The sequence below is a fragment of the Camelus bactrianus genome, chromosome 1, assembly GCF_048773025.1.
Source record: "Camelus bactrianus isolate YW-2024 breed Bactrian camel chromosome 1, ASM4877302v1, whole genome shotgun sequence".
Taxonomy (NCBI): Eukaryota; Metazoa; Chordata; class Mammalia; order Artiodactyla; family Camelidae; genus Camelus; species Camelus bactrianus.
The window spans coordinates 21,749,092-21,774,738 of NC_133539.1; the positions used below are offsets into that span (position 1 = coordinate 21,749,092).

Below are 25,647 nucleotides of genomic sequence, written 5' to 3' on the forward strand. Positions count from 1 at the left end.
GAGTTAATAGGGGTTGCGTGGCAGATGCCTCCTGTACCAGGTAGGAAATATGACTGTTGACGCTACTGATGTTAGGGTCACATTAAGCCAGTAACTCATGCCACATCTCTGAACTGTCATACTTGGCTCTGATTTCCAGAGAGTCTAAGTATGTTGTCCATTAGCAAGTAAGGAAGCTCCCACACAAGGCAATACCTTGTGTGATGTTATCATGACTGAGTAATCAATAGTCTCGAGTCACTAGGTTGTCTTTGTTCAGCTTTAATACTGTGTTAAACAAGAGGACTAACCGATTAAATAAGAACGCATTATTTTACATGATGCATGTTCATTACTGAGACATCACTTGAGTACGTTCTCTGAAGCATTATTTTTCCCCCTATAGTGGTGAAGAGCTTGCCTTCTTAATCATTTACACGTTCTTGAATATCTTCTGGTTTACCAACGGCTTGTGCTTGTGGGGCAGTTGTTTGGATTTTAAGGTGCCCTGTGTGGCTGTAGAAAGTTGTCTCTCTATAAAACTAAGTAAATGGCAGAAACCCATCTTGCTGACTATTCCGAGCCTTGCTCTGTACGCCACTGGTTTTTCAAAGCACGGCCTCTGGTCCAGCAGATCAGCATCACCCGAATACCTGCTACACAGGCAAGTTCCCGGCCCTGCCAGAGAGCTGCCGAGTCAGAAACTCCAGGCGTGGAGGTCCAGCAGCGTGTGCTAGCAAGCCCTCGGGGATTCCGACGTGATCTGAGGTTAAAGAACCACTCCTCTAAACAAAGATGGTCTCCAACCCTCACACTCAGCTGCTAGGTCAAAGGAGGTTTTTCTTTTCCAGTAGAGCATCTAAGTGGCAGCAGACATTTTAGGTTAATACTGTACATTCTGGACATTTCCACTTCTATTTTTGGAGTACTTAACACATCTCTGGGACAGTGGAAGAAGGAGACACCTTCATTGAACAAATCAGAAAATTAAGGCAGAGAGAAGTAATGGAATAGAACTGAAATGGGGTCTCAGATGGTGGGAAGTGTTTGAACCAGACGTAGGGCTCGCAACCAGACGGACCGCCCAGCTGTTTGGCCTTAAGCCTGCTGGTGGATTCTTTGAATAACTGCAACAGAGCCGGTATGTGCGGGGTAACTGAAAACCCGTGTCCGTGTAATAAACGTCTGGATTCTATTGTCTGTTAAAAAATTGAATCAGTTTAGAAAATATGAAGAAAACCAAATGACTACTTTTAAAAATACCCAAACAGTTGAGGTTTATTTTGACGAATTTCAAGGTCACGTATAACTTTGAGCCAGTATTTATCCTTCTATTTTTATTTTTTATTTTTGTTTTTATTGAAGTATAATTGATTTATAATGTTTCAGGTGTACAGCAAAGTAATTCAGTTATATATCTATATATGTGTGTATATATATATATATATACACACACACATATCCATATATATGTATTCTTTTTGAGATTCTTTTCCACTGGGCCTGTATTTATTCTTACCTTGGATTGATACTGTTCCATAAATATAGACGAAGGGTTTAGGATACAGAAATAAAAATCACAATCCCTGCCTTCAAACAGCTTGAACGCACTTGTTACTTCTAGAAAAGAAGCAACCTGTGGTTGCCAATGCAACTGATGCTCCTCTATACCCAGGAGAGAGAGGGTGATTTTCTAGACCACATTATTTTCCCTCAAATATAGGTCCCAAAGATAATAAAGAATCAGGCAAAAAGTCTCTCTCAGGATAATTTTTAACATAAGCTTGGGTGAAATATTCTATTGTACCAGTGACTTCAACCAAAGTACACAAGGCTTTAAGTTCCTTCATAAATATAAAAAAGATTAACTTAAAAATTTTGCCCAATTAATGTGAGAAAGTTTTTGTCAATTCTGTCATTAAATAATGGTACTATGTGTTTATGTGATATTCACTTGCATTACACGGAAATAATCATGTGCAGTAAAATCTAGGTAATTAACTGTGAATTGCTATAATTAATATTTATGAAAATTAAAAACTTCATCAATTAAAATCTCAGCTGAAAACATGTGTGCCTATCACTAGAAGTTATATCATAGATGTGCCTATTTCAGTTGAAATGTTAAGTTTTTTTCAAATCTGATTGGGCTTGTCTAATGCCAAAAAGTGAATGCTACCCAAGAGAATTAAAATCAACTTTATGTGTGAGGTTTTAGTTATTCTAAAGCACCAAATGTGGGATAATTGTCTTTTCCACAAAGACCCTCATAATATTTAGGGCATACCTCCTTTATTAAAAGGATTAGCTTTTAATACATATTTTACTTGGGATGCTCTCACAGTTGTGCCTTAGAAAATTTCTTAGTACCCAGTAAATTGCCATAATTAAAGTAAGGAAATGCTTGCTATACAAGTGAATCATAAAAAATTACATACAAATTTTTTTTCGTTGTCATAGTTTCTCCGTGTCCTTACTGAACAGCAAAAGGTTCTCATTCTCGACCTTGATTTAAGTGATGGTGAGACTATATACAGATGACTAGCAATTAAACCAAAGTTTTGATCTTCAGTTTTGAATTTATTTGCTAAAAATAATTGTATATATTTCTGTCAATTGATCACACATCTACAACTTTCTTTTGCGATGTACTCTTCAGGGGGATTCGGGAGGACCACTAATGTGCGAAGAAAACAACAGATGGTTTCTCGCTGGTGTGACATCATTTGGATACCAGTGTGCGCTGCCTAATCGCCCAGGGGTGTACGTCCGGGTCCCGAGGTTCACAGAATGGATACAAAGCTTTCTACATTAGACTGTTTCCTAAAACAAAGATGAATATGAGGCAGCTTTCCCATTCTACTTTAAGAAGTATGAAAATTGAGAGTTTTGAAAAAATTGTTTCTAAAAGCCTTTATTCTTAACTAAGCCACTGAAATGCTGAGTGGAAAAATGATCTTTACAGTACAAAGTAACTTTGAAACAATACATTTTGATTTTATTGGGAACAGCTATTCTTTCACAGATATCATTATTTCCTATGGTCTTAATCATTTTTATCATATTCTCTATAAAGGAATGTTATTTTAAAGTATAAACTATTACACTTAAAGTTTGAGCAAAATTAGGAAAAGAAAGGAAATAAGACTGTTTTGCACAAAGTATGTTATTGTTTGAAACAGACTGCTATAAATTATCTAATTCTAGCTTTGATCACTATTATCAGAATCTCAATTGTCTCCCTACTTTCCTATCCAAATGCATTTCCAATCCATCTTGAGCACATCCTTAATATTTCCTCCACTTATAAAAAAAATACTTATTGTAAGCTCATGTCACAGACCTGGACTACACTGAATGCACAATTCTCTCAAATAAGCTTATTAAACTAGCTTAGCAAACTAGTACAAGTCTATATATCACCGCTGTATCAAAATAAAAGCTAAATTAACTAACACTGTCATTCTTTCATTAGATCATTTTTAACCTGGATTATTCATACCATCCATTTATTTCAAGCTAGTATTTTTTAGGTTTCAAAAAAAGTAATCAGACATATCAAAGAAATACCACTATTTACCGTTTTCTTCTGATAGAGGTGCTAGAGTGGATATTTCTAACACGTGCAAAACTTATTTAGACACAGCTGAATCGACCATTAGAAGGCCAAAAATGTGGAATAAATGAATTGGCTTCACTGCTTTAGTCTCCTGGATCATTTCCAGAGTAAGTGCAAACTTCAGTTTAGCTTACAACACAAAATCTACTGATTTCTTCAGGAAGATTAAATTCATACAAATTAATACAAATGGGCACATTCAAACACACACATGCATACACACACACACACACACACATTCTTGCATGAGTCTATAAGGTCCAGAGTAATAGAGGAGAGAGTAAGGTTTAAAAGAATTGGAAGAAGGGATCAGTCAGTTGATATTGGCCTTTCTTATGGAAGAAAGGAGATGTGGGCTACACCCGAGAGGAGTAATCTTTACTGACATATTGAAGAGGCACTGGAGACCACTGTGTAGGTGGGAGTGACCCTGAAAGTTTAGGGAGAAGGGGCAGTAGATAATCATGAGTTGTCCTACCAGAAGACTCTCTCTCTGGGGAATGATCGAGAAGGTGTGGCCAGATGGTTGAGGACTACAAATTTCTGGTTAATAATCATGGGATTTATTCTTAGGACAAAAACTGGGAGTCCCTGAACACTCTGTTCTTTTTAAGACCTGTCCAATGACCTGTTTCAGATAGGAAAGACGGAGTGTTTAGGAACAATGGAGCAGCAGGGTGGGGTGTGTTGTTTGATTTTAACCCCTGAATATAGTTTCACAATCCACCTGCATTTCAGAACACACAGTCCAAGTATGTTCTGAGAATACAAATACTCACAACAGATATATTTTTATTTTTTATTTTTCAAAGGTCAGCTTAAGAAACCCTGAGGACAGCCTCTCTGCCATCTTCTAATAAGAGAGAAGTTCATTGGCCCACCCTGCGTAACTCATGGGTTTAGTAATCGATACCAGAAGAGTAATCCAGTCCTGGATCAAGATCAAAGGCAAAATCAAGTCCCTTCCCCATTGCTCTGCCTCTCCCACCCTGCAGCTGTTGTAGCCATGGGTGGCATAGACAGTGGGGAAAGCCTCGTCTCCCTCTGTCAAGTCCTGACTAAAGGAGTGCATGGTGGGAGCTGGCAGGCAGGAGGGGGATCCCAGCAGCTGGTCTCCTGTTCTGCCCAGAAAGATGGGTGGCCAGGAAAAGAAAGAGGAGTGCTAAATGTGGGCACATCTAAGCTTAGAACACAGCTGCCCAATTCCTCAGTCACTGAGCAGCTGAAAAGGGACTGATGCCCACTGATTTCTATTTTGCCTCTTAATTTTGCCCACCAACTGGACTTGTGAATTTCTTTAATGCAAGCACGTTTTTATCTAACTGAATCTAACTGAAAAGATGAGGTTTAAAACACTCTACACCCATGACTTCCATTCTCACCACACACAACAGTAATCTGTTCCCATATATTGTTGCAAACACATCTGTATATTGTGCACTTAAGAGATTTAGATAACACCAATGATCATTCTTCAGGAACACGAACTTTTTATTTGATTAAAAGGAGCACAGAGACATTTGACGACCAGATAGGTACAGCTCTCTTGAGAAGAAGGAGCCACAAGCATTGAAGAAACTAGAAGATTAGGACAGAGGCGCCCCAGATTACTGTCCTCGCCACACCCTCGACAACGAACACATGACATTGATGTCTTGCAACCCATTTTCATACTAGTTCATAGTTTCTTTCCTCCTGGAAATGTCAGTGTGCTGGGCCTTAAGTCCACAGCAGCGGTGACCATTCACCTAGTCCCAACTGTAAAGCCCCTTTATATGCTGATAGAGGCTAACCAGGTAGGAAAAGCCTTAGGCAAACTCTGCAGCTAATCCACCTCCGGGGTAATCCCAGACCCAAACCACCATCTTTGCTTTGTGGGCAAGGGAGGGACCACATCAATTCCAGAACCCTCATAGAGCTACTTGTGGTTATAATAGGCAACATGTGAAGACAGATGATTTATATTGAGTATGCCACTTTTTTTGTTCGAAATTGAGTATATTTTTGTTTATATAACTATTAACAAAGTTCTTACAAAATCTGTTGAATTTTAAATTAAAAATAATTGTAAGGCACACATCTTGCACAATTGAAATCAGACAATCCTTGCCTCTAAGTAAAATATTTGAGTAGACTGATACCACAGTTCATGAAATAACTTCTTACTTCTGAAGACATTTTCTACACACAGTCTGACCCAAAGCAGAGAAAGTAAAAGAGGATGAGCCATTTCTAGAAAAGACATTTTTTCCTATGGTAATGTATTTATGTGTGTGTGAAGTCACTTGACAACAGTGATAAATTTCTTTAGTCAAAACAGCATGTACTGAAAAATGAAACACCGTAAAAATAAATATTAGAACAGTCCACTTTTATCAAACACGTATGTAAAGGAAAAATACTTTTGCACACTGTAAATTGCAATGCGATTTACATTACATTAACTAGATTACAACTTATGAACGGTGAAAGAGACAAAAATAACTGCTTCCAATGCACATACTTCTGTGACGTGTTGACAGCAATTTTATCTGCATGGTCTATCCCATTTACTTGAAGTTTGGGTGCTTCCTTTAGCAAAATAAGCATGTCTCACTCCATTATTAGCATAGCGTAGTTTGTAAATGAAAAAGTAACCATATAAAATTATTTTAATATCTGCCTCAAGGGGGAGCTTACAGTTCATCTTGCAGATCCTTTGAGATTTCAAAGCCATTCCAAGCTTAGGTTCTGATGCCATTCCTTACACAGATCCAGAATTGCAAAACTCCTTCTGGAGCCAAGCCAGTGAATTATTACACTTCCATGCCACTTTCTTTTCTGGTGCTTTTTGAAATCCACAGTGTGGACTGGTTTGGGCTAGTTTTTGTTCTTCCTTTACTGAAAAACAGAAGAAGAAGTGAGTTCAATGTCTGAGACTTTTCTTATCAAACTAGGCACGTCTTGGTCCACATGGAGATATGTCAGACCCTTATCATGAAAGAGTCTTTCTTCTCTCAGCAGCGTATGTTTTCATTCCTATAAAAAATTCTAGATTGTTCCAGTATGTGAAGATGGTAAGCAGTTCATAGGAAATAATGAAAAATTAAATAAAACAGATCTTTCTCTGACCCCTCATTGTTTAGAATTCAGATACACAAAAATGTGTCTGACATAGTATCAAAATTTTTATTGTCATCAATAAATCTTCATTTTCTTTGATCAAGGATTTTTATAATTTTGCTTTTTGAATAATCTGCCACTAATAAATGATGTATTTAATGCCAAATCATCAAAACAGTGCTTTTGTCCTAAGTATAAGGACTTTCCCAGTCCCCTCCTCCCATCACTTTTTCTGTCCTATAGTTAAGTCACTGAATCCCTGAAAGTTTTAATTTTGCTTCAGTCTCTGAGACAAACGTAGTTCAAACCAGATTCAGGTCTGATAAGTCAGGCGTATCTGAGGTCCTCTAGATCTGTAGCCTGTACCTCAGGCTGTGATGGCTTCTAACTTCTTCCATAAAATGGCCATTTCAAAGACTCCCGCAAAAGTGACTGTTCCTGAGTTTACTCAAGTCATCCTCTTCCAGATACTTATCAAGGTCTAGGTGCCTTTTGGTCTAGTTTCCTAGGAAGGAGTCCTCGTCTGGATCACTAGCCACTTGCTGTCCCTGTCTATTGGGTCCTGTACTTTCTTTCTCCTGCAGACATCCCCCCCTCCACCAGCATCTGCCCCAATCCCCCAGGCATTCCTTCTACCTCATCCCATCCACTCACTATCAGATGCTGCAGAATTCCTGCAAAGAAAGAAGTCTTCCTGAACAAGCCTGAGCAATACAATGTTATCATATGACTTAACTGACCTCAATTTACCTGTGAATTGGTTACTAACAAGTTATTATATGACACATTTTGGAGATATGCATCCAATTAAGTAAGGTCAATACATCTCTATCTATGAAGTCCTCTAACACGAATGGAAAATAAGCCAAGCGAAGTTTATGAAAAACATGAGATTTTTCTAAACGGTTTAAAAAAAGGAGGGGGGGAGGTGGTTAAGTTATTAATGTGGCTTTTGTGTAGCATTAGTATTTATTTCATTTAAGTTACTACAGTTAAGGAAACAAGACTTATTATTTTGAACATGACATGGAATGAGAAACCATCATGTGTACCAGATTGGAATTTAAACTTTCTGCAAGGCACTCAGATGATAATGGAGTTGAGTCTTTGATGAAGTGTCTCCTTGCTCTCCTGGAAGAAAGGAAAAGGGGAGGATCTAAGAAAGAATGAATTAAGCACTACAGCTAATTCCGGCATCTGGACGACTCTGTTTCGGTTTATTTTCTCACTCTGAGAATTCCACATAAGTGAAAACTTCACAGAGGTCTTCAGAGTATAAGAACCTGAAAGAATTTAGAATGCGCAGAATCTGCATATAACACACTATTTGGAAGAAGGAAAACAAATTTTGGAGAAAACTCAGTCAGTAGCACTTTAGTAATTTTAATTTTAAAAATGAGAAGGTCTACATATTTTTTTCAAATATTTTTCACACTGATTTGTTATTTATAGTTATTTCTCAAGAGTTTGGCTGGGTTATGGGGGGATTTCTATCAAATCTCCCTCTAATTTACTGTTTTTCATAATGATAAATTATCTTTACGTCTATAGACTTAGGAATTAAGGTAGAGATTAGACACTGACTATTGTCTTTATTCTATACAAAATACTGAAAAAGAATTTTAAATGTGACATAAAATAAAAAATAAAAAAAAATACATGAAAGCCTAGAGAACACAAAATGTAGTACTAATTTGCCAGGCTTTATTTATCATTATTCAAAATGTCTATTTAAATAGCCAGTAAATCACAGGTTGGATTCTTTTAAAAAATTTATGTGAACCATTTAGTTTATGGCTATTTATTTTTTTCTCAGGGCTCTTTTACTTAGTGGATTCTTTAAGGTTCATTTCAAGAAAAGCAGATGATGAAGTAAAGTCAAAAGAGAAAAATGACTTATCTGCAGGTCCTTCCCCAAGGGAAGCATTCTCTTAATTGGTTTTTATTTAAAACACTCTGACAAAGATGTCTAGTTTATTCTAGCAAGCAGGCATACATTTAAACCCACCATCTTTTCCTTTTCCTTTGATACACATTGATATTTCACATATTAATGTTTTAGTTTACTTGGAAAATTGATACACATGAAAAAGTTTCACTTCTAACTTAGGGGTATGAGTAAACAGATGTAAAAGAATCTTGCTGTTAAGATATATCATTTTATTTCAAGATGTCTACTAAAAGCGATACATTTTTACCATTGTACTGTATTTCCTACACTTAAAAGATCCTGTGACTTCGAGTTTTGAAAAGGAACTACAAAGCACCTACAAGACTCAAGCCTTGCATACAACTTGAGGTCAAGATTGAAAGGCTTAGCACTCAAGCTTATGCTTAATTAACAAGAGACAGCACAGTATAGTTGCACACTTTGTAAGCTAATAAGCATTCACATTCAGATCCACCACACCCTCCAGCTATGAGACCCAAGGCAAACTGGGAAACCCATCCAAGCCGCCATCTTCTCAACTGAAAAACAGAAGCAGAAGGGTACCTACTTCATTTGGTTTGTGAGGATTAAATGAGATAATTCATGAATCCCATAATCATGAGGTATATTTTTAGATTATATATACTGGATCTGTACTGACAGATATGAAAATCAGAACTTTCTTACGGCAAATTAAATACATGCTTGTATATTAAATTTTTAAAGAGTTCTGAAAACCTACTTAAAGCTTTTTAAGTTGTCTCTACATATGTGAGTTATTTACCTTTTATGTAGCATCTGGAAACAGCAGGTTCCAAAAGCAACCAGTATCAGTAAGAGCAGTGGGATGGTGGGTATAACAACATAGATTAGATTGGGAATTATTCCTATAAAAGTAAAACAGTCTTAATGTAAAGACATAGTTGAGGCAGGATTCTAATATCAGAGTTGTAAAAAACTTTCCAAAAAGTTAAGGCAAAATAGAATTATTATCAATAAGTAAATTCCAAGCAAGGTTCTTCCCCAAATACTGAATAACCTGATGAAGTAATATATTCATGTTTGGTAAAAAATTAAAAACAAAATCATACTGCATGGTTGTCATGCTCCAGTTAAATATCCCTATTTCCAAAACTATGATTAAATCTGCGATTCAGATTGGGACTGGTTTCCATAACATATTAATAATCTAAGCTATCTCACTTCATTAATCCTTGTCAGTTATTACTTAGAGAAATAAGCACTGATTATTAAAGAATAATGATTATTAATATAATTCTTGATTTATTGGATATGCAATTATCCTACTAATAAGCTCAGTGCCATGATGATATTCATGACTCTCTGGGCTTAAAAAAAAAATATGTAAACATTAACCAATGCTACAGTCATAACCTAGAGACATAAGATTCCAGAGGCTTAAACACTTGATCTTAATTAAATTCTAAAATGAGTCATTTTTAAATCCTCTTCTATTACACATGATAATGTTAGATATTCTTGCTGGAATAAAAAACAGCCACACAGAAGTCCCATATAACTTAAAATGACTTTATTAAACAATTTTTCAACATTATAAGAGGGAAACTATTCCTAATATAATAATTTACTGATCTATTAATTTAGATTTACATGTTCTGAATGGTTTTAAAGTTAGACACCTGAAAGTGAAAAGGTGAAAAGTGCTAAGGCTTAATATCAAGTCAATAAAAGAAAAGCAAATTGGAAAATTATGCATCTAACTAGCAAATCAAAAGCCATCATAATAATTAATCTAAATAATTTTGGTCAAAGTGGACAGGACTTAGACCAAACTATCCATTTTATTGCACATCACTTCCTTTGTTAACTTTAGAAGAAAAATTAAGCAAGGTCCAGTGATGAGGAGTTTTGGGGATAATCTGCTATGTTTTCACTGACTCTTGAGCCTCCAACATGTGAGTTTAAACTTTTTAAGTATTCAGGAAATATTTCCTTTCCTATTCAAAATACCATCATGATCCTTTATATATAAGAATAAAGAAAAAGAGAAAGTATTTCCTACTCTTTCATGGATTTTGGATAACCTGTGGAAAGATTTTGAGACTTTGGGTCTTTGGCTCAATCTTCACAAAGTAACTAGTATAAATTAGTATTTCTGTCCAACTGGCATCAGGACACACTGAAACATACCCCTAACTGATACTAAGAGCAGTTTTTGACCAACATGAAATTTGCATTGGGATTGCATTTCGTGTCTTCTGCAGACAGTGGTATCTGAGGACACTGAGTTGAAAGCTCATTTATACCTGCTACCCAACTTGCCGTTCAGATGTCACTTTGTAGCTTGAAATTGGCCAGAGTGGAAGTATTCACACCATAGAAAACTCAAAATCTACAAATTAGGCTTTAAAAAAACCCATCCTACCCGAGTCAGTCCCTAAACATTTACCAGTATTCCCGTTTATAGGCCACTGAATCTGCCAATTTACATCATAACACTTCCATACTGGGGAATTTCCTTGTGGATCTATGTTTTCATGTGGAAGACTTAGTACTAGATATACCCACTTAAAGTGAAAACAAGAAGAAAACAAAACAGATTTTTCTATTCAAAACCCAGCCTAACATCATTGGTTCTAACCTAGTCCTAAAGCAAATTTCCATAGGCCTATATTTTGTGCACTATTTTATCACCAAGCAACAAGAAAAGTCGGGGTCAACATGAAGCAAAGTTTGAAAGTACATTTTCTGCTCTTCATAGATGAGTTAAAGATATTTGAACTAATTACCTGCCTCAGTAACAACCACATTTTGATGAGTGTCTCCCGGTTGATTTGTGAAATAAGTCTTTTCCACAGGAGGTGTTGGATTAATCTCTGTAAATAGTAAGTACAGGTATCATATATACTGATAAACAAGACAAATCCAAATGTGGATGAAAATAGAAGTTTATTATAAGACAATATAAACATCATAGTTTCGTTTTCTGAACAATTTACAACTAATTCTATCTTGGATTTAAATTTATATGAAATTACCTAACTGTAAAGTCAACACTTAATTATCTTTGAACAAAGGATCTACTTGGTGAATCTTGGCAACTTGGATCCACTGGGTGGATCCCTACAACCCCAACGTGCATTTAGCAAACCCCAAAGTGCCTGTGCTGATGGCAACCCTACTAGAGGCAAGAGTGACAAAGGAGGTGTAAAGCCAGGTAAAGATATACAAGAATGTGAGACACTAACTGCAATTCAACAACCAGCAGGGAGGATTCCTATACCATAATCAGTGTATGATTTCTCCCCACAATAATAAGCAGCAGATGACTGCATATAAACTGCACCTGGGATTGGTGATTCAAGGAAAAATGTTCTAAAGCATGTTTCTCTCCCCTACAAGCAATGCCATCCTTAGTTTTCCTTTCCAATAGGGTCTACTTCTTTAAAAAATAATAATAATAATAAACTAGGGTTTGCGAGTTGTTTCTTTCTGTGGTTTTATGAGGCAAGATTGCTTCAATTACCATACACCTGAAAACTGTTAAAACTTCTTACCGTGATCTGGTTTAGTGAAAATAAATTTAATTACTAAGAAAAAATCCTGTAAATTTGTTTTTATTTGTTCCAAAAGTATAATTCTCTATTTTTGTCGATTAATGGAAAAGAAAAAAAAAACCTGTAGTGTCTTACATTAGTTTTACAATATTAAATCATTTTTAATGGAATGTTTACTACTCTAATTGGGCCACGTGGTCTCTGTTGACTGGAAGCTTAATCATACAGCATCCTATAATAACATTTATTATTCTTATATACATATTTTACCCTGACACTTTGCCTCCTCTTGGCTTCAGAGAGAGTCCTACCCTATGCGCATTCTTCTGCAGAATACAGGCACTCTATGCCCCTGGATGCTCAACTGATATTTGCTGAACAGATAATACAGATATTATGCAATTTAGCAACACAGAATTGGTCATCCTCAAAATATTTTACCAAACTTTAAATTAATGCAATTGCTGATTAAGTAACAGAATTTTAGGAACATAATCTCATACATACCATTTTTAATGTCTAAGAGCTCTTAATGTAATTTTAATAAATATGAAAGTTAGAGTAAAAAATATCCCCTCATAATTGTCTTTGGATAACATTGGTAGACCCAAAGAAAAGATATGCAACTCACAGGACAGTAACCAACAAAAGGTGGAGAAGAGAGTGAGAAAGCTCAGAAATGAATTACTCAGTTTCCAGATGGCCAGGTTAATTTTTCACTACTTGGGATATCATTAATCATGCTATTGGATGGTATGTAGAAGCAGAAAGAGGAGACTAAGTTCAAATCATGTAGTACTTCTGGGATAATGGGAGAATAAAGATCAAAACAATTAGTGGTATAATTTGTAAATTTTACTTAGTCCTGACACTTGATCCTCCACTCCTCTCATCACTGAAAAAATAACTACTCACCACCAAAAAAGCACTGATTATACAAGCAAGGAATTTAATCAAACCAACATCTGTCATACAGAAGACACTAAGTTCAAGGAAAGAAGGTTAACTCCACAGAAAAGAAATAAAGATGAAAATATTTAGAGTAAAATAAATAATAAAAATTCTAAGTACATTAATAAGACCAACTGTATAAGTATACATGTGCTTCAAAAACAATAAATACATAAAAGAATTTTGCACAAATATAGGCATTTGAAGATTCAGGTAGAATTTAGAAGATAAGGAAAAAATTATTTTATGTCTAAAATGCTCTTCCATGCATAATATAAACCTAGTCTACCTAATATAAAACAAGTAAAGAAGATTCTGAGGGTGATAGTGTCCTGAATAATGTAATAAGTATGACATAAAATAACATATGAAGAGTCACCTGAAAGCTCAAAGAAAGGAGAAGATAATATTGTATTAAGAATACTCTACAATACACTTGGTTTCATTTAAGTTTCAAGCACATAGTGTCACAAATTTAAAATATCAGAGAGTTTCAACTTTATATTGTTCTAACAACAACAACAAAAAAAAAATCAAGAGAAAGGAGCCCAAGTGCATAACAGATTTAGCTTTGCAAAAGCTTCTAAGAGGGTAATGATGGATGTAGCCACCAAGGGGTTTAAATAAACTCACCAGGGATAAAGAATGTAGGCTAATATACTCAAGAACAGGATAAATATGAGAAGGGTAAATCTAATCCAAATAATCCCCTGGGCTTCACAGTCTTATGAGAAAAAGAATCATGTAATTTCAGGAGAATAATGGAAATAGCAGTACTTGATTATAATTGCCTTCGTGAACAAAGGTTACGAGGTCGAGCAGACAGACAGCACTTGGAAGAGTTGAAATGAAACTTCCCAACATAAAGAAGGAGAAAAACAGCAAAAACCCTTAAAGCCTTAGTATCTGATTGGCCTTCCTTAGACGATTAAAGAGTTGAGTTTACATAGTTCTGATTAGTCTCTCTTTTGGTCAAATAGCAATTCAGTTGAATTGTCCTGTGTAAAATAATTCAAACTTAATGTTTCAACAGGAAACAACACCAGTGTAGCTCAGGCCAGTGCAAGCTCCTCATGTGCCGCACGTGGCAAGAATCTGGAACCTTCAACCAAAAGCAAACTGAGGCGGCACATTCCCAAGAACGAGGATCGCAGGAAGAGCACGGCGCACGCCCTGACTTTTTTGCACCAAGTTTCTTTGAGCCGTGACCAGTCTGACTTCCACTGAGGAGTACACACCAAGTTTCACGCCGTGACATGATAAGCCAACGTCCCGGGAGAATGCTTTGTTCTCTTAAATTCCCCAGAAAATCACCTAAGGAACTACTGACCAGATGTGTAAACCTATTGGTGTGTGGAGACTTATACCTACTTCACACACACTATACTCAATGTTTAAATATTTTAAAATAGGTATGTATTCTCCATAAAAAAAACTGTTTACAAAAACACAACTTGCCTTTAATAACAGAGACAATTAATTTCTCTTTAAGACCCCTCTCCAGATGTTTCTAGTTACTCCGTTCTGTTTAACTCATTGTGCAGTTTGCTCTACAGCACAGTGTGCTTTACTAGAGGATCATCAGGCTGCAAAGTAACTCCATGTTCCACAGCAGAAAAATTCAAAGAGCCCAGGGTAGCGAAGGGTAAAGACAAAACTTAATATAAGCGAATATGCACCACATCTGCTTGCACAGAGACTTCCAGGGCCTCCTACCTGGTTCATACTTGCAGATGTAGTTGTGCTTCATGTTGCACCTGTCGTCATTCCACTGGTACAGGTAGGGACCCCCAAGGCCAGGATTGGCCGTTGGTTGATGATACATCACCACGCACTTTTCACTTCCACAGGAAGGTTCATCAGTGTACCAGTTTCTGCAAATACAGGCCAGCAGCCACACTTTGATTCTGCCCATTCTACTCTGAGTAACAGAAATCTCCCCTTGTCCTTTGCCCTCCACGCCCCTCCAGAGCACATCTGACTGGTCAGGATCCCTACTCACCGGTACTGGGAACTGCTTCCGTCGGACCACCGGTAGAGATCTGGGCAGGGACCAGATGTGTGCCCCTCTCCATTCCTCCAGAGCCCTATCCAGAAATCGCCATCCGAAATCCCCGTTCCTGGCTTTGTCAGGTTTTGCAGCATGCTTTCAATTAACTTCTGTTCTGCTTCATTCTCGAGGCTGAGCAGGGCTCCCCCCTCACTCTCACAGGCCAGGCGCGCCTCCTGAAAGCTCACCCGGCTGGACAGCTCGTGGAAGTAGGCCATCTTGTAGCATGGGTGCTTGTAATCAGCAAAACATACCTTTTGGCCTGAAAAAAAAAAAAGATGCCCATGTATTGATTATCTGAGCTATATTCATAATACTACTTACTACAAATTAAAATTAAAGAACCTGTCAAAACAGCAACACTCTGCCAAGGCTTCCCCCATTGAACCATTGCATAAGTTTATTTTCTAGATTATTACTTTCGACTTATAAAGGCAAATTGATTTGCCTAATAAACTTGTAACATAAACTTTTAAACACAGTATCTCAAGGAAATTTTTGTGAAGGGAAGTTATAATTCTTCTGACTTAGATTTTGTAAATTGATACCCATAGCAGGTGAAAATAGCTAAAGAAATATCAGGTAGATACAGAAAGGGAAGCAAAAAGGTCAAAAGTGTAAAATAAGAATAACTCTTAAACAAATTTAATTATTAAAAACAAGTTAAAAGTGTGGGGGAGGGTATACCTCAAGTGGTAGAGGACAAGACAAGGTCCTGGGTTCAATCCCCAGGACCTCCTCTAAAAAATAAATAAATAAAACCTAATTACCCCCCCCATAAAAAAAATTTTTTTTTAAAGTTAAAAGCAATTTTATATAAGGTATCATAAAGTGAATAAATTTAAATAATTTAAATTAAAATAAAGTGGGAAATTTAAACATTTATTTTTATTGTATATCTCTGAAAGCAAATACATTAAAACTGAAAGTTAATAGAAGTCAGAATGAAGGTAACGCTAATAATTTATTAATATAACACTGCATTAGAAGTGACAGGTTAACCTTCTAGAGTATTCTAGAATGCTCAAAATTTGGAAGGGAAATTTTAAATGTAACTTTTATTTTCACATGTATTTTAAAGGTTTTTATAAGTTACGGTACTCAGTTTAACCAGCCATCCTGATATCTATTAATGATTTTAAAAGTCGCTATATATATAAAATATAAAATAATTTGTGTCAAGATATTAAACAGAACAAGAGATGAAGCTTAAGATAATTCCTGAGGCCTTTTGATGGAATATCACCTTTTAACAAGCTTCGTTGCTGTGGCATCACTAGACTTCTGCTTTAACAACATCTGTGAAGACTCAAATACATGGGCAACAAAAGCTTGATTTCAAAAACTCTCAAACCTGAATTTCACATACCTCTACATACTGAGCATGTGAATTTTCCTAATTACTTAATGACATAACTAGAAATATGAGTGATCAGACTGGGTCCTAATAAAGCCACGTATATAACAGGGATAGTACAGTGTACAGGATTTCACTAACTCAACCAGCAATGGAATTCTTATTGTACTATTGTTTACACCTGCCTCTTTTTACCACCAAATATGTGTACCACACAGTCTCCAGAATGGCATGCTGTTTTGTTTTTCATTAGCTTCTTTGGTTCACCTCTGACCTCTGCTGTCACCTTGAAAAACTGCCACAGATCCTTCTCTGTCACTGTTCCTTAGGATTTCAGCTTGAGGTTTGGCCTTGGAAAATAGACTATCTAGTATTTTATGTAAAATTAAGGCAAAATACTTTACACTAAGAAATCAAGGCGTAGCTATACTGCTTTCTTACAATTCTTATTCTTATTGGGACTAAAGGCGTTTTTCATTATGTATTTAATTTTGTAGCCGATCAAGAAAATCTGTTCATAGTGGAGGGTTGGAAGCGTTATTTTAAACACTGGCTAAAAAATAAAGCATTCAAGCTTTGTACTGTTAATTACAGGACACCACACTGAGCCAACATGGGTATCACATTCCATTCTCCCACAGAATCAGCAATTAATGACCTGTGATGACACTCAGAGGCAGGAGGGAGCAGACATCAGGGAAGGCCATTAACCTCACAACAGTGTTTGAGTGATAGGCATTCAATATCTTGAGACAAGCTGAGAACAGCCAACTAATAACACAGCCATTCCAGCAAGGCAAGCAAGACAGCCAGTTGTCCTCTCTGTCTGGACCCAGAAGCAACACACTGAATAATAAGAACAAATTAACAGACCACCCCAACTAATTGTTGATGAAAAGTAGCACATTTGTATGAATGACCATGGGAAATTGGAATTAAAGAGACTTCAAGAGGACAAATCAGTCTGAAACAAATAATCCTGGAGAGATGATCATGGAAGTCCCAATGGTTGATCCTAATACAATTATTTTTTTTTAATGTTTCCTAATTTATTATTAGAGTTTGTGATGACTTCATTGTTTAAAATGGTTGTTCCTGGCAATACTCTAACGCCATTAAGCCTAGTGATTTTTATCCCTGTATTTTTAAAGTAAGTTCTGTTTCCATTTTCGTTTTCTACATCTTTTACATATTTCTAAGTCTCAAAATGTATCTGAACCACATTCCCTTGAGTTTTCAATTTGTTCAGTTTTTCACACTAAGAACTCTCAGACTTCAATTGGATTCCAGCACTTTTGCAATATTAAACTTGTCCAACGAGATTGTTTTGCAAGATAACAAAAAGAAGCCACACTAAAACAAACAAATGAAAAAACAGATTAGCCAGAAGTTTCAATGAATGAAAACTATGTAACAAAGCCAGCACAAGTTCAAAGGATATGTACGTATAATTTATGTGCCAAAAGTCTCTGTTTATTATCTTGGATACATTAAAAAAATGCAGTACAGATTTATTGTTTACAGTGAGGCTACAAGAATGATGATGAGAATTAACTTATTTATAAAGTTAAAATCGCACTTCTAACTAAATGCATAAAAGGGCTTAAAGTGTCTAGTGGAAATTCCTAATACGGCCATTAGATATAAGGAATATTGACCTGTAGATAAATGTTAGCCTGTAGAGGAATAATAATAGTATTAAAAGAAAAATCTCTAGACAGGGATTATTATATTTAAAATAAGAACTAATAAGGTATGAGCTCTGGACAATAGCCAGCTTGGCACTCTCTGCGCCAGACATCCTCTCTTTGGCTGTGGATGATGGGGTGGTCCAGGGGCCCTGGGTGAGGAGGTGAAGTCTGTGGTGGCTGTACAGCAGGGTGACTCTCAGAGGATCAGGACAGTGGCCAATTACCAACTGCAGAGGGATATTAACTCCAAAGTGCATTAACTGAATATCAGCTGTGTCCACACATTTTAAACTGAAAAGTCACTAGCAGTTGAGATTTAGCAAGGCAGTTTTAATGAAATTATAGATACACTGCAGTTTTTTATGGTGTCTATATGCAAAATCAGTTAAAGCTGACACTGTGAATTTCTTTACATCCAATTTGATTTTATTACTGATGTCCACTTTATTATGCAGATTTGGTCCAAGTTGCAGCAAGATCAGCAGAAGCAGCAGCTTCTGCACTGCTCACCACCATTTCAGCTGATCCCACTTGGCTGTAATAGCAGTGCAACTCCCAACAGCTGGGAAACAAATGTTGCCCTAATTCCCAGAAAAGTTCCATTAATACGGATCTTCTGGAAGCAACTTTCCCACTTCTGTAAAGGCTAACTTTCTTAGGGAACCATTATGATTATCTCCTTCTCATTCTGTGAGGTCACATGAAGAATTTCCTTTTCTCTTACTTTTAAATCTTATATTCAGATAAAATCTTCCATAGACTATTTTGAACGAGAGGAATTCTAGTCTTCCATCTACAACATCTAATCTTCCATCTACTCGTCTGCTACTTACAAAACATTCAGATAAATATTCATATAGCCATATAGCAGTTTTTAATTACACTAAGGCTACCTTTGCCTAACAATATTTTCTAACAATATTGTGTAACAATAATTTACTAAATGTTATCTAACATCTGTAGTGTGAAATCTCCCTTGATTGTTGGCTTACTTGCAAGAGAGAAAGACCTTCCACCTAGATTCTACACCTCTTGGTTTCATACATACACGCACGCACACATTCACACACAACTACAAACATACACAATACATACAATGCACTTTCATTTAGAGATAATACTCAGTATTGCCTAGTAAAATAAGCATTCCTATCATTGTCACAGCTAAGATTTTGCTACTGTTTCCACCAATAAATAATTTTGTCTTTTTTCCTAGTCATGAAAATTCCTTTAGAGCTAAAAATTGGCAGTTTTAAATGCTTTTAGCAACAATGTAAAAGTGGGGCCAAACTCATAAAGTCTTGGCAATTTCCTTTTTTCTTCCTGAATACAAAAGACCTATAATTTGGTTTTTGTTTTGCTTATATTTATTAACTCTCTGAGAGTTGGGTCTTCAGTTAATTATGAAAGTAATAACATTTTCCTTACACCTACACTATAATCATATATTGTCAACTTTAAAAAAGTATTGAATTTATATCATATTTTTCAATAAAAACATGGAAGACATATTATGAATTCCTATTGTTCAATTATGATCTACCTTTAGTTGCAAAGAAGTTATACAAAAGAGGATCTACGTGGTAAATCTTTCCCAAACCAGACTAACTGAACTTTGGACATTTTACTAAAACCCCCCAAAATAATGTGTTTTTCATAATCCTTTCTTACTCTACTCAAAATCAAAGTAACAAATATGTTGAAACAACAAGATAGTGTGATATGACCTCTGATAGCAAAGCCAACACTTTCAAACGAAAAAGGGGCAAGCTATCATAAGTGTTCTGCTTTCAGTGTTCAACATTTCACCAACTTCTTAAGACTTTTTCATTATAAAAAAGTTGTCATATAAACTTTATTTTTGCAACAGATTTTATAATGTAATTAACTGCATAGTACACTATTAAGATTGTGCTGGAATCTGTTCTCCAATATTGATAAACAACCAACACTGAAGTCTTAGGTCATTGGCTGGGTGACAGTGGCATCTTAAGCCCTACATCTCCACTTGGGAAATACTACAAGCTTTCTGAGAAGGGAGTGAAATTTATTTATTTTTTAAACCCAATATTTAAAATCAAGATCCAAATAATAAATTGTAAACCAAGTAACTGCATGAGTTAAGAATTCAAACATTCAGTCAATAAGAACTGGCTTGGAATCCCAGAGCTGAACCCGCACTACTGTGTTTGAACCCTTTAACCTCCCAACAACCCTGTGATGTAAGTGCTCTCTCTCATCCCATTTTTAAAATGAGGCAAGGGAGGCAGAGAAAAGTTAAATAATTTGCCAAATTCACCTAGCTCATAAGTGGTAAAGGGTTTAGAACCAGGCAGTCTGGCTCCCCAGTTCACGCATGACCCAGATTTCTATGCTGCCTCCATATAGGTCTCAAATATAATATCTTTCTAAGGTGAAAGATTGCATAACTAAAAGGACTGATTACTAGTGCATTATTAGTATGACCTATGTGATCATTTTTAGAATTGATCTGTCATTGATTACTAGGTGGCTAATGTACACTATGGGTTATAAATTAAGTGTTTCTAAACAGAACGTAGATTTCCTTTCATGAACATTTAGACATAGGATTAACACTAGAACATCTCTCATTGATTTTCAGACCATGTACGTTCTTAATGATATGTTACCTAGACCTTTTATTTTCCAAGTTAGACAAATGAGTCCAAACTGAACTTTTTCTCAATGACAATGAGTATTACTTTAGTCAAGCTGTCAGGCTGTGTTGTATCAGTGAAAGAAATGATCTTGCCTGGTAGTTGGGTACATCCATCCACCTGGGTGCAAAGTGCCTAACAGAAGAGAGAGACACTTGGAGAAAGGAAACATTCTTGGTGAGACCATCAGCCAGATTTCCACTTTGGATGCCTTTATATAATGTCCCCTTCTAATGTTATACATAACTGTTCTAATTTGTATAACTTCTCTTTCTAATGTTAATGTAACATATATTGTCATCTTCAAAAGAAGGAGTTATAAAAAACAAAACCATAAAGGATTAATGGCTACGATGAATGTGTAGTTTATTAAACGACTGGTAATAAGATTAATTTGTCCCTTTCTTGCCCGAGAGATACTTAAAGTAATTGCATCTTTGAAAACTGCACTGTCATCACTTTATGCTCTTGATGATGTCATGAAATAGTACCATCAGCTAGGATATGCTCAGCAGTTTGTTGTTGTTGTTGTTATATCTCCCTTGCTTTTTATATTAATCTGTAGGCTACTGGTCCCCACTCATGATTTTGCAATATTCTGTGGCATTTGCATGATTAAAAACAGAGGTCTCTAAATCGGTCAGTCTCTTAAATAAATATTTGTCAATTTCAATAAATTCAAATGAATACATATTAAAGTCTTCTGCAGAAATGTGGAGGTATCACGAAATACACTAAATGCATTTTGCAGCATAAACAGGTTGATGGAATCATTGCTGTGTGCACTGAAAAGATAAACACACAAACACACTACTTCAGAACACTTCAAATGCTTCAAAATATCCATGTGCTCCTCAAACACATCCTCCCATTTTAGAGACCTAAATTTTGAACTCTTCTTTTTCATATGTATTCATATTCCCCCATGGTAAAATCTTCTTACCTTTGCTCTAAAGAAGGTGTCATTTACCCACCAGTCACTTCATAAATTTAAATGATTGCAGCCTCCACAGACATCCTCTACACATCTGTGTATAGCAACAAACCAGTGCAGGTCTAAGGCCCTAAAAGTAGTTCCCAAGTTAGAATCATTAATCCACTAAATACACTTTGATCATTATCTTTATGGTTATATATTTTTATTCCATATTCAGGCATCAAAATAAGTATAGCCAATAACCCGTCAAAATACTCTTCTATTACTGCTAGATGCTATTAAATCTTATGGGGTAGATTATAATGATGATGTTTAAAAAGTTATTTCTCATTAAAATATTTTCACTTTACTTATGAATAATGCTCTCAACTATAAAAAGGATAGTGTGTTTAAAAGTATTGGAAAGTATCCTATTGAATGAAGTACTAAAACGAGAATTTCTATAAAGACTTACTTTGTGAGTTTCTGTTTTTTCTCTAGGCTCAGTGATTATTTTGGTACACTATATAGAAATTATAAATGGTTGTGCTGATATTCTATAATTAGAAAATGTATTCCATATATTGTATGTTCCTAATAATGACCTTGTTTCAGTTGACAGACAGTTGAGTAGAATTTTGATCCCTAGAGGCATAAAAAAGCTTAACATCAACCAGGAAGGCATTAGACCTACTATTTCCAAAATGTCAGGCTCTAGACTGCTCTGTAGTCATGCCATTATGACTGAAAAATAAATTTTTTAAAATTAGTTTTCAAAGGATAAAATCACAAATCAATTTATAATGGTTAAATTTCAATGTGAATTTTTATGGCCAAAGACAATTAAATTATTCATAAGAAAAACATAACTAAGTAATTGTTTTAATATCAAGTAAACATCATCTTTTATGTTAAATCAAATAGATCATGTTCAGTTAATTAGAAATTTTCCAGATGTCACCTACAAGATGCCTATAAATACTTAACAGGAAAACACAGCAAAAGGCTTATAACAATTTATGCAAAAAAAGAACACAAAATAAACTTTTCACCAACAAATTTTTTCTACTTCTGTTTTTACTATATGTATTCTTTTCCTCTCTTGCAAAGTTTAAGTTATAAAAAAAAAAGTTATATATAAGAATATACCAAATAGATACTATGTCAAAGAAATGTTTCTAGGAGTTTAAAAAACATCTTATACTCAGAGCCTGATATCTGCTGTTCATTCATTTGCAAGAATAATTCTAACAGAAAGGCAGTCAGATATTTAATTCACACATTCAGATGAGTTTGTTTACTGTTTTCTTTGAAGCTAAATTGGAGGGGGGAGATCTAATGTTATGTCTTTTGTAACATCCTTATCTCATACTGTAAAGTTTTCATTTTATAAACGAATAAAGTCCGAAAAAACAAACGGAAGCAACATGCATTTCCAAATAACATTTCACATTGTATTTAATTCCAGTGTCTCCCCAGGGCCAAAAAGTTAGTGGAGACTGATTGATAACCAGACATTTAAGAATTATATTCAGAAGATGTAGAACATCGCATATTGCTGAGGGGAAGATCAGTAACAATTAAGCTTAATATGCCAGTTTCTAAAGGTCTGGCTTCACTACTGATTAAGTTGCTGTCATCTGTCATCTGCCTCTACCTCTAGTGACACCTGTTATACAGACGCACAGCATGTGAAAAGGAATCCCTGCTTTTACGCTAAAAAAAAAAAAACCAAAAACAAAACAAAACAAAAAAAAACCCTACACTTAAAACGCATGTCCACATACATTCAACAAATATTTATTGCATCACTTTAATTAGCATCACAAGAGATTTCAGTTAGGGTAGCTATGCTCAATTTTCCTGTAAGGCCATATTCATTTATCCTAGGCTTTTAAGAAGATGTTTTTTGAGACCTCCCCAAAAAAGTAAGGGAGGGTGAATACAATACAAACGGCTCAACAATAGGACAGTGAAAAGTCGACGATAAAGAAAAATCAAAGAGAACGCTGGGAAGCTTGCCAATTCGGATCCATTTCCCTTGCAGCGACTGACTCGACGGACCTGATCCGGCACCTACTGTGTGCACAAATCTGCATTGATTACCATGTACTCGAGCGGACTTCATGCTCTGAGAAGTCCCCAACTTGGAATGCCGTGTGTAAGTAAGGGAAAGGCGTCTACGCACAACGACCAGTCCCCTGGTCTTTGTCAGCCATCCTTAAACAAAGGCTGCGTGCCCAAGGGTCCGTGAGCCACCCACAAGGAGCAGGTCTGATCATCCGCGTGAACCCCGTACGGGTGGGGACTGAAGTCGAGCCACGCCAACAGAGGGTGGCATTTCTGTGTCGGCTCCCTCTGACTCCGCGGTACCCCACCCCTTCTACAGGTACCAGCCCTGCCCTGCGGCTAACACTCCTACAAAGAAAGTGTAAATCACTCCTAGAAAACGCAGAACTGCTGAGCATGAAGCACAGCTCGCTTCGCAGCTACTGAATCAGGCGCTTTCAAAAAATTTAAACTTTCTGTGTGTTTGGAGGTCTGGGAGAAAGCTGAATACAATCAATTTCCCCCTGCCCCGTCCCGCCCCCTACCTACTCAGCAAGGTTTCCAACCCCCCGGAGAGACTCCACCTCAGGACCCGCTGCTCCGCAGCGCCCTCCCCCGCGCGCCCCACCGTCCCCTCACCCGGCTCAGCGGCCCGGGACTCACCGCTGACCACCCGGCGGCAGAAGGCTCCGTGGCCGCAGAGCAGCGCGGCGCCCAGCAGCAGGGAGACCACGCGGCTCATTGCGGCGCGGCGGCGGCAGCAGGTGTGGCGAGTAGCGAAAGCGGCCTCTACTCGCCGCGCAGCCGGGGCCCTCACCCCGCAGCCTCCCTGCCTCCCCGCTGGGCCCTACTCCCGCCGCCTGAGCCCGGCCGCCCGGCCCCCTGCACGCATCGCCTGCGGCCGGACCTGGCTCCGGGCGCGCTGATGCCGCGCGCGGGTGTCCTGGGCTAGAGCTCAAGACCCGGCGGGTGCGCGTTCAGGGAAAGGCAACAGAAGTTAGGGGGTCCCGTATCCGTCCCAGAGGTGAAGCAGGAGCACCAGCTTGAACCCCGCGGCCCCCTTTGCTCCTCTCCTCAGCTTCGGGCTAGTGAGGGGCTGAGCCCGTGCGCCCCGATCGTGACTCCCGCAGCAGCAGCTCTGCTCTTGAGGCGCGGTCTTATATACTCACATCCCGAGGTTCCGGCCCCTAGCTGGTAATAATTTTTAACTACTTCGTCTCTCCTGCCATGCGGAGCATCCTAGCCCCTCCCCTAAAAACTGGAGCCACTTTGAAAACAGTCCAGTCAGCAGCCCCACCTCCTCCCTCCCCTCCTCCCGGTCTCCTCTTTCCATTCGCTAGCAGACTGGACACTCATTTGTGTAAAATGTGACAGCTTTGCTATTAAACTCTGGCAAAAGTTGGATCCACTTGGTTTTCTCAAAGATTAATGTCCACGGGGATGCCAAGTTTGTGGGGCCTTTCTTTATTCGTGCTAAATTGCTTGATCATATGTATTGGTAGATGCAGGGCACCGGCCACTATGTAAGATGGATTGGCCGAGTGGGAGCCAAAACCTGCTCAGTGAATTATATAATGTGGCAGGTTTTTTCCCCACCTAGGTTCTGCAAATAGATTACTTCCAAGCAGGTGGTTTGACTAAATTGCCACAGGAGTAAATTGAAGAGAATATTTGAAGCACAGTTTTCCCAACTGATTTCCATCTCACTATCCGTAGCTCCAGAGAAGACCATCAACACAAAATACGTTTTCTGAATACTTGGGAACTTCCTGGACATAAATGTATG

The 25,647-nt window shown here is 37.2% G+C and overlaps 2 protein-coding genes across 5 annotated transcripts in view; one reads left to right on the top strand and one right to left on the bottom strand.

Annotated features, from left to right (window-relative positions):
- The window catches only part of TMPRSS15 (transmembrane serine protease 15), a 107,090-nt gene extending 103,656 nt beyond the window's left edge, over window positions 1-3,434 (top strand). Inside the window, exon 26 of the mRNA XM_010960134.3 lies at window positions 2,639-3,434. Within this exon, the coding sequence (XP_010958436.1) occupies window positions 2,639-2,794 (156 nt within the window). The 3' untranslated portion in view covers window positions 2,795-3,434. The remainder of the gene's footprint in view (window positions 1-2,638) is intronic.
- A 1,631-nt stretch (window positions 3,435-5,065) lies between these two features.
- CHODL (chondrolectin) lies at window positions 5,066-25,100 on the bottom strand. Of its 4 annotated transcripts, XM_045520726.2 has the most exons (7): window positions 24,525-25,100; window positions 15,123-15,432; window positions 14,837-14,994; window positions 11,402-11,488; window positions 9,415-9,517; window positions 7,753-7,831; window positions 6,340-6,478 (listed from the first exon to the last, which is right to left on the bottom strand). In XM_045520726.2, exons 1-7 carry the CDS (start codon window positions 24,601-24,603, stop codon window positions 6,476-6,478), a joined length of 819 nt encoding a protein of 272 aa, XP_045376682.2. In that variant the 5' UTR covers window positions 24,604-25,100; the 3' UTR covers window positions 6,340-6,475. The 4 variants fall into 4 exon arrangements, with proteins under 4 accessions (XP_074217406.1, XP_010958447.2, XP_074217407.1 ...); XM_074361305.1 differs by lacking the exon at window positions 7,753-7,831 and having other exon boundaries at window positions 5,066-6,478; window positions 24,769-25,096; XM_010960145.3 differs by lacking the exon at window positions 7,753-7,831 and having other exon boundaries at window positions 5,066-6,478; window positions 24,525-25,096.
- Window positions 25,101-25,647: the final 547 nt, after the last annotated feature.